Source organism: Esox lucius, chromosome 3 (assembly GCF_011004845.1).
Source record: "Esox lucius isolate fEsoLuc1 chromosome 3, fEsoLuc1.pri, whole genome shotgun sequence".
Lineage (NCBI taxonomy): Eukaryota > Metazoa > Chordata > Actinopteri > Esociformes > Esocidae > Esox > Esox lucius.
In genome coordinates, this window is record NC_047571.1 from 13,443,303 (window position 1) to 13,458,664 (window position 15,362).

Consider the following 15,362-nt stretch of genomic DNA (forward strand, 5'->3'; position numbering starts at 1 on the left):
ACAGTCGTCTACAATGTCAGCACCATTAATGTACTACGACTGGGCTGGCAACATTCGCTGGAGTTCAAGAACCAGCCCCGCCTCTAATTCGGCAACATCACCTAAGTGCGTTCTGGCGAGATATATCAACCAGGCATCTGCCCAGACTTTCAGTACCTCTTAACACCGTGGTCGTCTGTAACAGTAAGCTACGTTTGACAGCTATGCCATAACGTCGCAACGTTTCTGAAACGCGGAACTTGTTACTTAGTTAAAACAACGTGTATTTTACCGATATATATTTTTAACAAGATAAACCTAAAATGATTCCACCACCTAGTCCACGGATCAGCGACAAAAAGAACCTTACGGGATGCGTCGGCAAGACGGAGACGAACCGGATTGCAACCTCGCTTCTTGAAAATATCAAAACCCAAATCAGGACCGAACCATTTGAAGACATCTACAACGTTATACCTGACAAAGAGCTAGGCAGGTGAGTTGAACGGTGTGGATAGAACGTTAACAGATTGGGGTTCTAATATCACGTTCCAACGGTAAGCTTTGTAACAGTGCACGATTTTCTTTTTCAATCAGTAAAATCAAACTATCACATTTATCATATACCTTGTTTGTGCTTTATCATTAATGTAGCCTTTTGACGTTGTATCAGATAGCGAGCCCAATTCCCCTGTGTATTCACTTGAGAAATGAGAACTTTCAGAATGACAAAGAAAAACAGTAAATTTCCATGAATGATACCAATTTACCAGTCCTTTTCCAGAGCTGTGAATGCAGTACTGGCAAGGGAATTCAGACATTTCTAAGGATAAAGAGAGTTTCAGGGCAGGGGTTCTCAAATCCTAGCCTGGGAACCCTGACTACTGCTTGTTTTCTATTCTACTTGATAGTTAATTGCATTCACCTGGTATCCCAGGTCTAAATTAGTAAACATTTAGAGGGCTATAATGAAAACCAGCAGTAAGTTGGGTCCTGATGCCTGGAGTTGAGAACCACTGGGCTATTCAAGTCGCTATGAATTCTGGAGGTGCTGGTTATGTTCTACCTCATAATTAATTTCACCCACCTGGTGACCCAGATCTAAATCAGTCCCTGATTAGAGGGACATCATGAAAATAGCAGTGGAGCTGTCTTTGAAGTCTGGAGTTTAATATCAGGGATGTGGTCAATCCTAGGAAAGCCATAAAGTATTTAATCTTGGCCACTGCCTTATGCGAGTGGTTAGATCGTTTATTTATTTTTTTATCTGGATTGCTGAGACCCATAACACTAGTGTAATATTTTCCCCTGTTTAATTGGGTGAATTGTAAACTCCACTTGCGAAGTCCAATACTACTGTTAATTCCCTTAAATAATTTCATTAGTAAGCATGGTCAGTGCAACACTACAGTAAGCCCTGCTAATTTGCCTGCCAAGCTGTCTGAGATTTAGAGGTAATATGTTGTAATCCAGTTGGAGTCAGATCTCCTGTGACTGCATAGTAGTATTATCTTTTACCTGGAGATGATAGGCAAACGCCTAGTGACTTATGATGAACTTTGCAATTTTTTTCACAGTGGTCTGTTTAGTAGATACTCGAGGACTGTGTAAAATGATTTGCAGGAATTTAATTGAAATAAAACCCAGATGAAATGTACAGTATGATTTGAGACCTTTGGGGAATGAGCTGAAAGTTTTACTTATCTTCTCATGTCAGAATCTTCAGTGCTGATCCGATTGCTTAAAAGACTGACCAGCTCTGGGATTCTTTTATTGCAAAGATATAACCAACTGTAAAAAAAAAAGATTCACCCAGATACTCTACTTTTTGTTGGAATCGACACACTCAGGAGTTAGTCATACAAAGTGCAGGCTTCTCCATAGTCTGGTAATAAGGAAAAGCAGTTATTTTATTTTAAATGATTTGTGGTGAGTGATCCAGTTTGGGTCAAGTGGCTTTTCACCTTAACCCACCTGCCTTCTGTCCTAGAATTACTTCCTCACTAAAGACATGAATGGGTTTATCTGCAGCAGCCAGGTTTAACAACATCATCCTGGGCTGAAAGCTGGATACTACACACCACTTTGAATAACTGGATTAGTGGATTGAGGCATGAATCACACCACTCTGCACCTACAAGCCATGTCGGGGAAGAGCTGTTATTGGTGGTATAGGTTTGGGCATGGCCATGAGGTTAATGTTTTAGGTGAAATCACTGTCCATTACAGACCTTTAATATGTAGGCCTGGAATATGTAGGACTACAGTTGCTGAATCTCAGTGTGCATGACTGTAGTGGTAGTCAATGGATCATCAAGCCCGGAGCAAAAATGTGACTGCTAGCCTGCCAATAATACCGCATGAGGCCATTGATGAACCCAGCATGGCTTTCCATCCGGGCACTGAACTGGCTCATTAAAATCAGTGGTAGGGTAAGTTTTAAGGTCACTTTGGTTTACTGATTCAATGAAGAGGGCATGCAGAGACGCATACATATTTAATGTCCCCTTAATGCCCAGTTTACGATCATTCTTTATTACTGTCTACGGTATCTGCATTCAGATAATGAAAGGACAGAGAAGCCTGCGTCGTAAATGCATGTAATCAACAATTACTGAAAACCACTCATCCCTAGTTAGACCTCACTAAGACCTTTTGACTGTGTTTTGGTAATGTTATAGTCCTGTGTTCTGAACCGAGGTTATGAGGCAGTTTGCTCATCAAGGCCTGGTCTGTAAAAATTACGTCCCCTGTCTTTCTCCAGGGGAAAGTTCGCTGTAGTGAGGAGGTGCATGGAGAAGGGCACAGGGAAAGTGTACGCAGCCAAGTTCCTGAGAAAGAGGAGAAAGGGCCAGGACTGCCGAGTTGAGGTGCTCCATGAGATCGCTGTGCTGGAGCTCACCGAACCCAACCCGAGGATAATCAGCCTGCACCAGGTCTACGAGACTCCCGCAGAGATGGTCTTGGTACTGGAGTAGTGAGTATTACTAGAAAGACTCCCGCAGAGATGGTCTTGGTACTGGAGTAGTGAGTATTACTAGAAAGACTCCCGCAGAGATGGTCTTGGTACTGGAGTAGTGAGTATTACTAGAAAGACTCCCACAGAGATGGTCTTGGTACTGGAGTAGTGAGTATTACTAGAAAGACTCCCGCAGAGATGGTCTTGGTACTGGAGTAGTGAGTATTACTAGAAAGACTCCCACAGAGATGGTCTTGGTACTGGAGTAGTGAGTATTACTAGAAAGACTCCCACAGAGATGGTCTTGGTACTGGAGTAGTGAGTATTACTAGAAAGACTCCCGCAGAGATGGTCTTGGTACTGGAGTAGTGAGTTACTCGAAAGTTGATGCATGCAGCTTGTTTGCAGATGTGTCCACCTTGTCACTGTTTACACACACCTGCATGACCCCTTTAAGCTATAGGAAGGTCAGCTTGAGGTCAAATTCAAGCTCTTCTTCCACTTTGGTCTGCCGAGAGTCAAACGAATACTACCAGTCCCACTGCAGGATTGGGGGATCGACTGTGCAGTGTGTTGGAAAGACCACCTGTCCCTCTCTTGCTGAGGAAGCGATAGGAGGCTAATCCGGCTAACCCTAAACCCTGCTGTGGCGTCTGCCACGCATCCCTGCCTGGGGTGGAGAAGGCTAGAGGGATGATAGACCCCTGCTGCTTCCCAGTACCAGGTGGTCATCTGCTAACTTAGTGCACCAGTGACTCCTTAACTTGTCAGTTAACCCAGTGCTGCATTGGTCAAGGAAATCCAGACAATGAATTTTTTTTTTTGTATTCCCTATTGAGTTGAAACCGCATGTGTAATAATACAGGATGTTTCCACTGACCCGCTCTCCAATGGATATCCAATCCATGATTGCAAACACACAGTCCAGGTCAAATACAGGATATGTGAAATACTTATGGAAAATGGAATACCATCTATATAGGTTGAATATAATGAATATAGTTTTCTACTGAAGGTTGTGTTAGGGTTGCTCTGTTTTCTGTGCTTTGGACGCTTGTCAGTTGAGTAGGTCATAAGCAGTACTCAAGCGGAGATATTTATAGTTCAGAACTGATTACATTTGTGTTGTGTCGTATTCATGTTTTAATCTCTCTTTTGAAAGAGCCCAGTGAGTGGAAGCTTGTTGGCTAGCTTGGCTTGTCGCTCTAATCCAGGCAAATTGGAACGTGACTTTGAAGCATGTCTCTCTGCCCTACCGAGTGTTGGTCGGTGCACGGGATGAGGAAATGCCCTAAAAGTGGGTCATTGTGAATTGAGATGATCTCATACCATTTCGCTAGTTTAGAGACCTCTACAACAGATAATGAGGCTTTTTTTTTTTTTTTTTTACTCTGGCAGGAAATGGAGCGGAACTGTCTTTTGTCCGGCAGTATTGATAATTATCTGTGGGGTGAGAGGGATCATTTGCAATTGACACTTGAGATATTCTGGAGGGCATGACAGATAAATGAGGGCGCTGGGTCAGGTTTGGATAGAGGGATAGCCGAGCTCAGTTCAGGCACTGATGGGCTACTAAGGGAGAGGCCCAGAGTGGATGGGTCGTTGGTTCTGTCGGCTGACACGTGAGAAGCTGGAGGCTGGCAGCTGTCCTGGATCAGAGGAAAAACACCCATCGACCACACTGCACACGTGTTTACTTGCCTGTTCAAATTTAAACTTAACTTAGCCCTAACGCCTAACCACAATTGTAACTTTTGCCCTAAACTTAAGCACAAAAATACCTGCCTTTTTTCAAAATGGTGACAGGAAAAATGATTTAACCACATTTTTGGAAAACTTTTGTTGGCTCCTTAACGTTGATTATATAGAGAGCGTTGGTCGACGGCGTTGTCAGCGACATTCCATATCATTCCAATCACCTCTGACTCCGTTTTGTGTTGGTCTGTGTCCATAGTGCTGCGGGAGGGGAGATCTTTGACCAGTGTGTCGCTGAGGGAGACGAGGCATTCACCCAGGAGGAGGTCAAACAGCTAATGAGACAAATCCTAGAGGGTGTGGACTTTTTACACAGGAACAATATCGTTCACCTGGACCTCAAGGTACATAGTGTGAGGCTGTATTTGTGTTCTCTGGTCAGGATACTTGAATCTGTTACAAAGTGCATCATCGTGATAGAATATAAGTAAATAATTCAACATCGACTTGCTGCTCCTCTCAGCCCCAGAACATCCTGCTGACCAGTGGTCGTCCCCTGGGGGATATAAAGATAGTGGACTTTGGCCTGTCCAGAAGGCTGTGTCAGAACCAAGAGCTCAGGGAGATAATGGGCACGCCAGAGTATGTCGGTGAGTGTATAAATGGTTCCAACTTGATGATAAGGCCCGTCTTAATCTAGCAAAAGTATTGACGGTTTCTCTTTGGTTGGCAGCCCCAGAGATTCTGAATTATGAACCAATCAGCACAGCAACTGACATGTGGTAAGAAAAGTCAATTATTTCAGGCTACACCTTTTTTGAACTGATGATTACCATGGAGTTTCAATTAGGATGCGATGTCTTGCCTACCAAGGAGCATCGGGGTGCTGGCCTATGTGATGTTGACGGGGACCTCGCCATTTCTTGGAGATGACAAGCAGGGGACCTTCCTCAACATCTCCCAGATCAACATAGACTACACGGAGGATGAGCTCCAGGACCTCCCAGCCTCAGCCGTCGACTTCATCCAGTCGCTCCTCATCAAAGAGCCTAAGTGAGAATTAAACTGATGTAGTCGTTTGCAAATGATTCGCCTTCAATGTTAGTTCCTAGAGGATCCGCCTCCAAGACTTGGCCGAAAAGCACGGCACAGATTTTTTTTTATGATCATTTAGATTTTAAGATGTAACATAATAATATGATGCATCCCTCTGTCCTGAATCGAGGTGTCGTGCCACTGCTGAAGAGTGCCTAAGACATCGCTGGCTCCAGGAGCAAGCCCAAAAGACCGAAGAGGATCTCACCAGCGAGTTCTGCCAACCAGCACACACCTCCCCATCAACCTCATTGTCATCCTTTTGCTCGCCATCCTCAGGGGATGAAGGTTCTGTGGTAGAGGAGCTGATAGTAGTGGCAGCCTATACCATGAAACAATGCAGGTCACCGACGCTCGACCCAGAGACACTGTCCCCAGATTCAAAGGTCGTGTCTAAGCGATTCCGTTTCGAGGAGCCTTTCAGCTCTGTGCAGAAGATCATCTTCTGATGGTGTAAGCACTCCAACTGTCAGGGGGGATCGTGACTCCAATTGTCTTATTATATTGTTTACCAAACACACCACACTGTCTCCAACCAAACTACATCTGTTTGTCTGTGTCCCATTTTAAGACATTTTATTAAATCGTTTTATGAACTCCCAAAGTTTGTTTGGTGCTGTTACTTGTGCTTACTTTCAATGTTTTTGGTCATGTTTTACTAGTTTGTCGTTCTTTTCCTAATATTAACGTTATCTTTTGAGGACAATTGTTTGCTATTATAACTTGTATTGATCTATATGACCGTGATTATTTACGTTTTTTTGTTTTTATTCATAAAGTCTTACAGATTTCACTGCGGAAAAAGTCCTGCCCCGATAAATGACAACAGAACAAAACCTTCCTTCTAAAGTCAAGAGATGCTGTACAATAAGATTAAGGCATTGCCAAATTAAAATGTTTCATGTGCCAGATAGATATGTAGATGAAGTGATTACATAAATTCTCTTTACCGTACCTTCCTTCCCCTTTTGATTCTTTCAAGGCATTACTTTTTTTTATTTGCCTGTGACAGCACTGTTTATAATAAATATGCAAGAAATAACGGACAGCACTTATTTCCTTCTACAGCAGGTGTAGGCAACTAGAATCTGATTTGGGATTTATCATATAGGGTGGTGAGGAGGCCAGGGAAAAATGACAAAAAGATACTAGTACACTAAGTTCAACACAACGAAACCCAAAGAGGGAGAAATGAAGAACAATTTCATACATTGAAAAGCTCAATGTCTCTGTTTCATTTGTAGGATTTCCTAAATTACAAATTATTAGAAAATCCCAACCCCTGCCATTTGCTTACTCCTGTTGTATAGTATGTAAACCTTGTACAATATGTACCATGTATATAAATGTCTTAAGGATGTACAAAGTACCATCAATAAACATTTGTCAAAGCAATTACATTTCTGTGCCTGATTTTAAACCAGAAGGCTGTTTACATTCCACCCCCTTTACTCAATGTCATGTAACAAAGACTTTTAGCTAAAGAGACAGGCACTCGGGCTAACGTGTGCATGCCCTTCGTCAGAAACAAGGTCCAGTGGGGTGCTGAAGGAATGACATTGGGTATATTATGAAGACCAGTTGTCTGTGTCAAGTCCTTCTTTCTTATCTGTTAACGTGGATGTGAGAAGGTCAATACTCTGACCCTCTCTAAGCTGCAGCACTGCCTGTGTTAAATTCCACCTAGCACAGCCAGAGAGAAGAAACAAAGGTACAGCATGCATTAAACGGTATGCGGTCAAACGGCCTATGTACTTATAATGCAGAAGTTATCATTCTTTGGATCAATCAATTTCCTTCAAGAGAGAGTCCTATAAAACTATATTGCAGAAGATCACCTACCCAAGGGTTTGTGGGTCTCTCACTGAGGTTGTGTAGAGGTAACCACCATCTTTAGAACCTGTCACTGGGATTTTGATCTGAAACAGAGGTCTCATGAATATGTTTAACAGTGATGGATAATGATGATGCTTATAGTTGGTTCCATGAAGGAGTGACCTTTGGAGCGCTGACCTGAGCAGTGTAGGGTTCCACGCGGTTGTACCGGTCAGACAGATGAATGTTGTGGACCTTCAGGGGTGGGGCTCCTAGACGGTCCATGGCTGACTGGTTGGCCTTCAGTTTCTCCAGGGCTAGACTGTGGTAGTCTGATCTGGAAAAGCTCTCTAGACAATACAAGGCCAGAACAAATACATTATATGAGTATTCAAACTCTAAGGTGACCACATTATTCCTAGACTTATCACATCTTGCTTTGTATGGCATCTTTCTTTTGTATGACACCTCCCTAGCAATTAAGAACACTGAATAAGCCAGATTTGGTTGGCTCTTTCAAACTAAGGTACAGTTGTTCTCATAGGTTTGCATACGGAGACAGAAATTATGACATTATGACGTCTTTTATTTAAGGATAGTGATCATACGAAGCCATTTATTATCACATCATTTTTTGGCTCCTGATCAAAAGTTTACATACCTTTGAATGTTTGGCCTTGTTACAGACACACAAGGTGACACAAATTGTAATTAGTGTGTGTGCATAAATAGTCAATGAGTTTGTTAGCTCTCATGTGGATGCACTGAGCAGGCTAGATACTGAGCCATGGGGAGCAGAAAAGAACTGTCAAAGGACCTGCGTAACAAGGTAATTAAACTTTATAAAGATGGAAAAGGATATAAAAAGATACCCAAAGCCTTGCAAATGCCAGTCAGTACTGTTCAATCACTCATTAAGAAGTGGAAAATTCAAGGATCTCTTGATACCAAGCCACAAGTTCAGGTAGACCAAGAAAGATTACAGCCAAAACTGCCAGAAGAATTGTTCGGGATACAAAGAAAAACCCACAGGTAATCTTCAGAAAAATACAGACTCTGGGAAAAGATTGTGTGGTTGTTTCAAGTAGCACAACACGACAATACTTGAAAAAAAATGAGCTGCATGGTTGAGTTGCTATAAAAAAGCCTTTATTCTGCAATTGCCACAAAATAGCCTGGTTACAATATGCCTGACAACACCTTGACACGCCTCACAGCTTCTGGCACACTGTAATTTAGAGTGACGAGACCAAAATAGAGCTTTATGGTCACAACCATAAGCGCTATGTTCGGAGAGGGGTCAACAACACCTGTAGTGAACAGAATACCATCCCCACTGTGAAGCATGGTGATGGCTCAATTATGTTTTTTTTTTGGGGGGGGGGGTATGGGGTGCTCTAAAGGCATGGGGAATTTTGTGAAAATTTATGGCAAGATGAATGCAGCATGTTATCAGAAAATGCTGGCAGACAATTTGCATTATTCTGCACGAAAGTTGCACATGGGACAATTTTGGACCTTCCAGCACGATAATAAACCCAAGCAAAAGACCAAGTTGACCCTCCAGTGGTTACAGCAGAAAAAGGTGAAGGTTCTGGAATGGCCATCAGTCTCCTGACCTTAATATCATCAAGCCACTCGGGAAATCTCAAATGCACGATTCATGCAAGACACCAAAAGACTTTGCATGACCTGGAGGCATTTTACCAAGACGAATGGGCAGCTATAGCACCTGCAAGAATTATTACAAAAGACTGCACGCTTTGATTGATGCTAAAGGGGGCAATACATAGTATTAAGAACTAAGTGTATGCAGACTTTTGAACAGGGTCTGTTAATTTTTTTGTTAATTTTTCTTTTATCCATCCATCTATCTTCTTCCGCTTATCCGGGGCCAGGTCGCGGGGGCAGCAGTCTAAGCAGGGATGCCCAGACTTCCCTCTCCCCAGACACTTCCTCTAGCTCTTCCGGAGGGACACCGAGGCGTTCCCAGGCCAGCCGGGAGACATAGTCCCTCCAGCGTGTCCTAGGTCTTCCCCAGGGTCTCCTCCCGGTGGGACGGGACAGGAACACCTTCCCAGGAAGGCGTTCAGGAGGCATCCGAAACAGATGCCCAAGCCACCTCAGCTGACCCCTCTCGATGTGGAGGAGCAGCGGCTCTACTCTGAGCTCCTCCCGGGTGACCGAGCTTCTCACCCTATCTCTAAGGGATCGCCCAGCCACCCTGCGGAGAAAGCTCATTTCGGCCGCCTGTATCCGGGATCTTGTCCTTTCGGTGAGAGTAGGAACGTAGATTGACTGGTAAATCGAGAGCTTCGCCTTGCGGCTCAGCTCTTTCTTCACCACGACAGACCGATACATCGACTGCATTACTGCAGAAGCTGCACCGATCCGTCTGTCAATCTCCCGTTCCATCCTTCCCTCACTCGTGAACAAGACCCCTAGATACTTAAACTCCTCCACTTGAGGCAGGCACTCTCCACCAACCTGAAGTGGGCAAGCCACCCTTTTCCGACTGAGGACCATGGCCTCGGATTTGGAGGTACTGATCTTCATCCCCACCGCTTCACACTCGGCTGCAAACTGTCCCAGTGCATGCTGAAGGTCCTGGTTAGAAGGGGCCAACACGACAACATCATCTGCAAAGAGCAGAGATGAAATTGTGTGGTCCCCAAACCTGACATCCTCCGGCCCCTGGCTGCGCCTAGAAATTCTGTCCATAAAAATTACGAACAGAACCGGCGACAAAGGGCAGCCCTGCCCGAGTCCAACATGCACTGGGAACAAGTCTGACTTACTGCCGGCAATGCGGACCAAGCTCCTGCTTCGGTTGTACAGGGACCTGACAGCCCTTAGCAAAGGACCCAGGACCCCATATTCCCGAAGCACCCTCCACAAGATGCCGCGAGGGACACAGTCGAATGCCTTCTCCAAATCCACAAAACACATGTGGATTGGTTGGGCAAACTCCCATGAACCCTCCAACACCCCGTAGAGGGTATAGAGCTGGTCCAGTGTTCCACGGCCCGGACGAAAACCACACTGTTCCTCCTGAATCCGAGGTTCTACTATCGGCCGTATTCTCCTCTCCAGAACCCAGGCATAGACTTTCCCGGGGAGGCTGAGAAGTGTGATCCCCCTATAGTTGGAACACACCCTCCGGTCCCCCTTCTTAAAAAGAGGTACCACCACCCCGGTCTGCCATCCCAGAGGCACTGTCCCCGACCGCCACGCGATGTTGCACAGGCGTGTCAACCAAGACAGCCCCACAACATCCAGAGACTTGAGGTACTCAGGGCGGATCTCATCCACCCCCGGTGCCTTGCCACCGAGGAGTTTCTTGACCACCTCTGTGACTTCAGCCCGGGTGATGGACGAGTCCACCTCTGAGCCCTCATCCTCTGCTTCCTCAATGGAACACGTGACAGCAGGATTGAGGAGATCCTCTAAGTACTCCTTCCACCGCCCGACGACATCCTCAGTTGAGGTCAACAGCTGCCCACCTCTACTGTAAACAGCGTTGGTAGGGCACTGTTTCCCTCTCTTGAGGCGCGGGATGGTTTGCCAGAATCTCTTCGAGGCCAGCCGATAGTCCTTCTCCATGGACTCACCGAACTCCTCCCAGGCCAGAGTTTTTGCCTCCACAACCAGGGCTGCAGCCCGCTTGGCCTGTCGGTACCCGTCAGCTGCCTCAGGAGTCCCACAAGCCAACCAGGCCTGATAGGACTCCTTCTTCAGCTTGACGGCATCCCTTACTTCCGGTGTCCACCACCGGGTTCGGGGATTGCCACCTCGACAGGCACCGGAGACCTTATAGCCACAGCTCCGAGCGGCAGCTTCAACAATGGCGGTGGAGAACATGGTCCACTCGGACTCAATATATCCAGCCTCCCTCGGGATCCAGTTGAAGCTCTGCCGGAGGTGGGAGTTAAAGATCTCTCTGACAGGAGACTCGGCCAGACGTTCCCAGCAGACCCTTACAGTACGCTTGGGCCTGCCGAGTCTATCCAGCTTCCTCCCCCGCCATCGGATCCAACTCACCACCAGGTGGTGATCAGTTGACAGCTCCGCCCCTCTCTTCACCCGAGTGTCCAAGACATTTTTCTTTTATGATTGTGCCATTCTGTTATGACCTACAGTTGAATGTAAATCCCATAAGTACACCCCTCACATTTTTGCAAATATTTGATTATATCTTTTCATGTGACAACACTGAGGAAATGACACTTGGCTAAAATGTAAAGTAGTGAGTATACAGCTTGTATAACAGTGTAAATGTGCTGTCCCCTCAAAACAACTCAACACAGCCATTAATGTCTAAACGAACAAAAGTGAGTACACCCCTAAGTGAAAATCTCCAAATTGGGCCCAATTAACCAATTTTTTCCTCCCTGGTGTCACGTGACTTGTTAGTGTTGCACACTGCATCAAATTGATCTGAATGACAGTTGTCCCAGAAGGAAGCCTCTTCTAAAGATGATGCACAAGAAAGCCTGCAAACAGTTTGCTGAAGACAAGCACACTAAGGACATGGATTACTGGAACCATGTCCTGTGGTCTGATGAGAATATGATAAACTTATTTGGTTCAGATGGTGTCAAGCGTGTGTGGCGGCAACAAGGTGAGGAGTACAAAGACAAGTGGGTCTTGCCTACAGTCAAGTATGGTGGTGGGAGTGTCATGGTCTGGGGCTGCATGAGTGCTGCCGGCACTGGGGAGCAACAGTTCATTGAGGGAACCATGAATGCCAACATGTACTGTGATATACTGAAGCAGAGCATAATCCCCTCCCTTCGGAGACTGGGCTGCAGGGCAATATTCCAACATGATAACGACCCCAAACACACCTCCAAGACGATCACTACCTTGCTAAAGAAGCTGAGGATAAAGGTGATGGACTGGCCATGTCTCCAGACCTATACCCTATTGAACATCCTCAAACAGAAGGTGGAGGAGAGCAACCTGTGAAGCTCTGGTGAACTCCATGCCCAAGAGGGTTAAGGCAGTGCTGGAAAATAATGGTGGCCACACAAAATATTGACACTTTTGGTCCAATTTGGACATTTTCACTACGGGTGTACTCACTTTTGTTGCCAGCGGTTTAGACATTAATGGCTGTGTGTTGTGTTATTTTGAGGGGACAGCAAATTTACACTGTTACACAAGCTGTACACTCACTACTTTACATTGTAGCAAAGTGTCATTTCCTCAGTGTTGTCACATGAAAAGACATAATCAAATATTTGCAAAAATGTGAAGGGTGTACTCACTTTTGTGAGATACTGTATATTACCAATTCTCCAAGGTAACGCAAACCTTTGAGCACAACTCTATGGTAAGATATGAAGTTATACATGACAAGATCAGAGCGCTACTTACTTTGCATTAGGTAATACATGGTGCCACAGCCAGCTCCAGTCAACAAGGTGGTATAAATGGCCATCTGCTGGAGTTTGTTTGTGGGGACCCTCATGATTGAATCTCAGAGTATCACAATCGCTACACCGCTGTGACAAATGAATCCAAGGCAGAGGACTGTCCAATGACAGACATACAATGTTAGAACGATGTTTACATATACTTGAAATGCCTGAAATAGACACATCGCCTCCCTTAAATGTTTTCACAAAAAATTATGTTTTAACCAAGACTCCTATGCACTGAGCACTGAATCATCCCACATTACAAGAGCAGCAAAAATCTGTATTAAGATGAAATATAGAAATATAAGATGAACTTATGAAAGAATTATCTTTCTCATGGATGTAACACTGGGTGTCATCTTTATCAAACTGTCATGTTCAAGTAAATGACAAGAAAAATGGTTTTCCTTGACCAGTATGTCTATAAATACAAATACATTCTTTAACTTGAACCAGACAATCTTTAAAATACTAACCATTTAGCATTTCACCAATGTCTCTACCAAGATAAACACATAATTGCTCCTTAAATAATCCTTAAAAGACACAATCCATTCTTAGATGAATTTAGGATTATGTGGACATTAAAAGCAAATGGAATACAAAATCATGATTGATGTCATACCGTGTTCAGATTCCCTATAGGAGATACTTAATTGAAATTTGGGTAAACTATTCCTTATAAATGCTTGTCAGACATTACAGTGCAGTAGGCTTTTGTACAAAGAGATTTGAGAAAGAGTTATTTGCCACAAAAAAGACAGGAAGAGTAACAGAATAGTAGTTGTTATTGACATCAAGAAATGTGCTTTGAATGTACACTGTAGACTAGCTGAAGTCCATCCATCATGTCAAAATAAAAGGACTGGATATGGATATGCAAGTTTCCCATTTGAAATACCTGGAGACAATTTTAAACAACAAACTATGCACACAAACCTTATATTTCCTGGTATGGGAACCTCTAGTTAAAAACAGAAACAAATGGCTCAAGATGTTAGGCCAGTGGGCAGGAACCAGCCCCAGCTATCAGATCTAATTACTCTGAACACTAATAACTCAATAGGTCTTCAATCACTATATACCCATCCTTTGGCATGCAGATAAATGGTCAAAAAGTAGAGGTGCCAGTCTATCTATATAACATTTATATTGCTCATGGTTGGTGAAGCCCTATTTTCAAGCTGTCCACAACAGTTTGGGTGAACTGTGGCGGAGAGCTTCATGGGCTGATGCAAATAGCATATGAAATTGATACAGGCCAATAATTATAAAAAAAAAATACATTGCACTGTCAAAATATAACACTGCTTTAAAAAAATAATGCCCACTGTTATTATTTTTGTAAGCATTTTTAAAACCGTAATAGATCGCTTGTACAAGCAGACCAAGGTTGAAAAAGTACAACAAAATCCTACAGTAAAAAATGATCTGACATCTCCTCACACAAGTTCAGATTTACACAGTACATACAAGCAAAACAATCTGCAATCCATTCATGGTCAGGGGCGATCTAGTTCAAGCTTCATGCGGCAACATCACTCTCTAGTGTAATCCAAGCGCAACAACAGTCTTGGAAGATAACCTTGAGTAGCTAACTGTGACATACAGCTGAGTGTCTTCTATTAAAGCTTTGCTTTTCTGTACTCTGTTGTTTGGGTTTCGTTTGTAGACAAAAGCGAAATGTAATAAAAAAAAGCGATTTCGGACTCATCTGGTTTTGAGGCAGTTCACTTTTGTGTCTGAGTCATAGAGCATGGTTTGCTGCATCCATGGGAGTCGCCATATTGCTTCCTAATTCAAACAAACCTAACTTGGATTGAAATACATACATACATTAAAAATAAATAAATGTAAACGTTGTGTAAAGAGAATATCATCATTACCTAGTCTCATAGCGTGTAGTAAATGTGCAATAACAACAAATCCTACTACAGAAGTGCCGGCGAAACGTTCGTCACGTGATTAGCTATGCTTCATCACGTGGTATCTATACGTCACATAAAAACCATCCAGTAGAAAACACTTGGGATTGTTATGAAAGTTTATTATTACCCAGTTACATCACCATGGTAGGAATTAGCATTCTGCTAGCAGCAGGATATTATGCTGGCAGCGCTAACTCAGATTTCATTTTCAAAATAAAAGCTACCATGAAAGGCATGGCAATGTGTATAATTCCTTATGAAGATTGTGCATTGAATAATGACTAGAAACATTTACATTGTAAGATGGAACATGAATTTCAAGGGTTACTTACTAAGCTGCATAGAATCCATATAAAATGTCAATTCATGGGAGGATATAGTGGTTATAGCCAGCATCACTTTCTAAGCCATGTAAACATGGCTGCTGGCTATACCCACTATTTTCTCACATTAATTGACACTTTATAT

The 15,362-nt window shown here is 43.8% G+C and overlaps 2 protein-coding genes across 5 annotated transcripts; one reads left to right on the forward strand and one right to left on the reverse strand.

The window, feature by feature from the left end:
* Positions 1 to 54: 54 nt before the first annotated feature.
* On the forward strand, positions 55 to 7,126 carry LOC105024254 (serine/threonine-protein kinase 17A). 2 transcript variants are annotated; one of them, XM_010894088.3, is made up of 7 exons: positions 59 to 475; positions 2,744 to 2,956; positions 4,893 to 5,037; positions 5,157 to 5,283; positions 5,367 to 5,415; positions 5,507 to 5,686; positions 5,859 to 7,126. In XM_010894088.3, the coding sequence occupies exons 1-7, from the start codon at positions 303 to 305 to the stop codon at positions 6,175 to 6,177; spliced, it is 1,206 nt and encodes a 401-aa protein (XP_010892390.1). In that variant the 5' UTR covers positions 59 to 302; the 3' UTR covers positions 6,178 to 7,126. The 2 variants fall into 2 exon arrangements, with proteins under 2 accessions (XP_010892391.1, XP_010892390.1); XM_010894089.3 differs by lacking the exon at positions 2,744 to 2,956 and having other exon boundaries at positions 55 to 475.
* LOC105024255 (cytochrome c oxidase assembly factor 1 homolog) lies at positions 7,113 to 14,941 on the reverse strand. 3 transcript variants are annotated; one of them, XM_010894090.3, is made up of 5 exons: positions 14,853 to 14,941; positions 12,923 to 13,078; positions 7,742 to 7,893; positions 7,571 to 7,647; positions 7,113 to 7,411 (listed from the first exon to the last, which is right to left on the reverse strand). In XM_010894090.3, the coding sequence occupies exons 2-5, from the start codon at positions 13,014 to 13,016 to the stop codon at positions 7,297 to 7,299; spliced, it is 438 nt and encodes a 145-aa protein (XP_010892392.1). In that variant the 5' UTR covers positions 13,017 to 13,078; positions 14,853 to 14,941; the 3' UTR covers positions 7,113 to 7,296. The 3 variants fall into 3 exon arrangements, with proteins under 3 accessions (XP_010892392.1, XP_010892393.1, XP_019896716.1); XM_010894091.4 differs by lacking the exon at positions 14,853 to 14,941 and adding an exon at positions 14,440 to 14,835; XM_020041157.2 differs by lacking the exon at positions 12,923 to 13,078 and having other exon boundaries at positions 14,853 to 14,937.
* Between the last annotated feature and the right edge of the window lie 421 nt (positions 14,942 to 15,362).

Excerpts from the sequence above, each read along its gene's own strand:
- LOC105024255 (XM_010894090.3), bottom strand. The coding sequence starts at position 13,016 with ATGAGGGTCCCCACAAACAAACTCCAGCAGATGGCCATTTATACCACC. Across the intron at positions 7,648-7,741 it reads TGGAACCCTACACTGCTCAG|ATCAAAATCCCAGTGACAGG; the intron begins GTCAGCGCTCCA and ends CCTCTGTTTCAG. Across the intron at positions 7,412-7,570 it reads AGAGACCCACAAACCCTTGG|GTGGAATTTAACACAGGCAG; the intron begins GTAGGTGATCTT and ends TGGCTGTGCTAG.
- LOC105024254 (XM_010894088.3), top strand. The coding sequence starts at position 303 with ATGATTCCACCACCTAGTCCACGGATCAGCGACAAAAAGAACCTTACG. Across the intron at positions 2,957-4,892 it reads ATGGTCTTGGTACTGGAGTA|TGCTGCGGGAGGGGAGATCT; the intron begins GTGAGTATTACT and ends CTGTGTCCATAG. Across the intron at positions 5,416-5,506 it reads AGCACAGCAACTGACATGTG|GAGCATCGGGGTGCTGGCCT; the intron begins GTAAGAAAAGTC and ends TTGCCTACCAAG.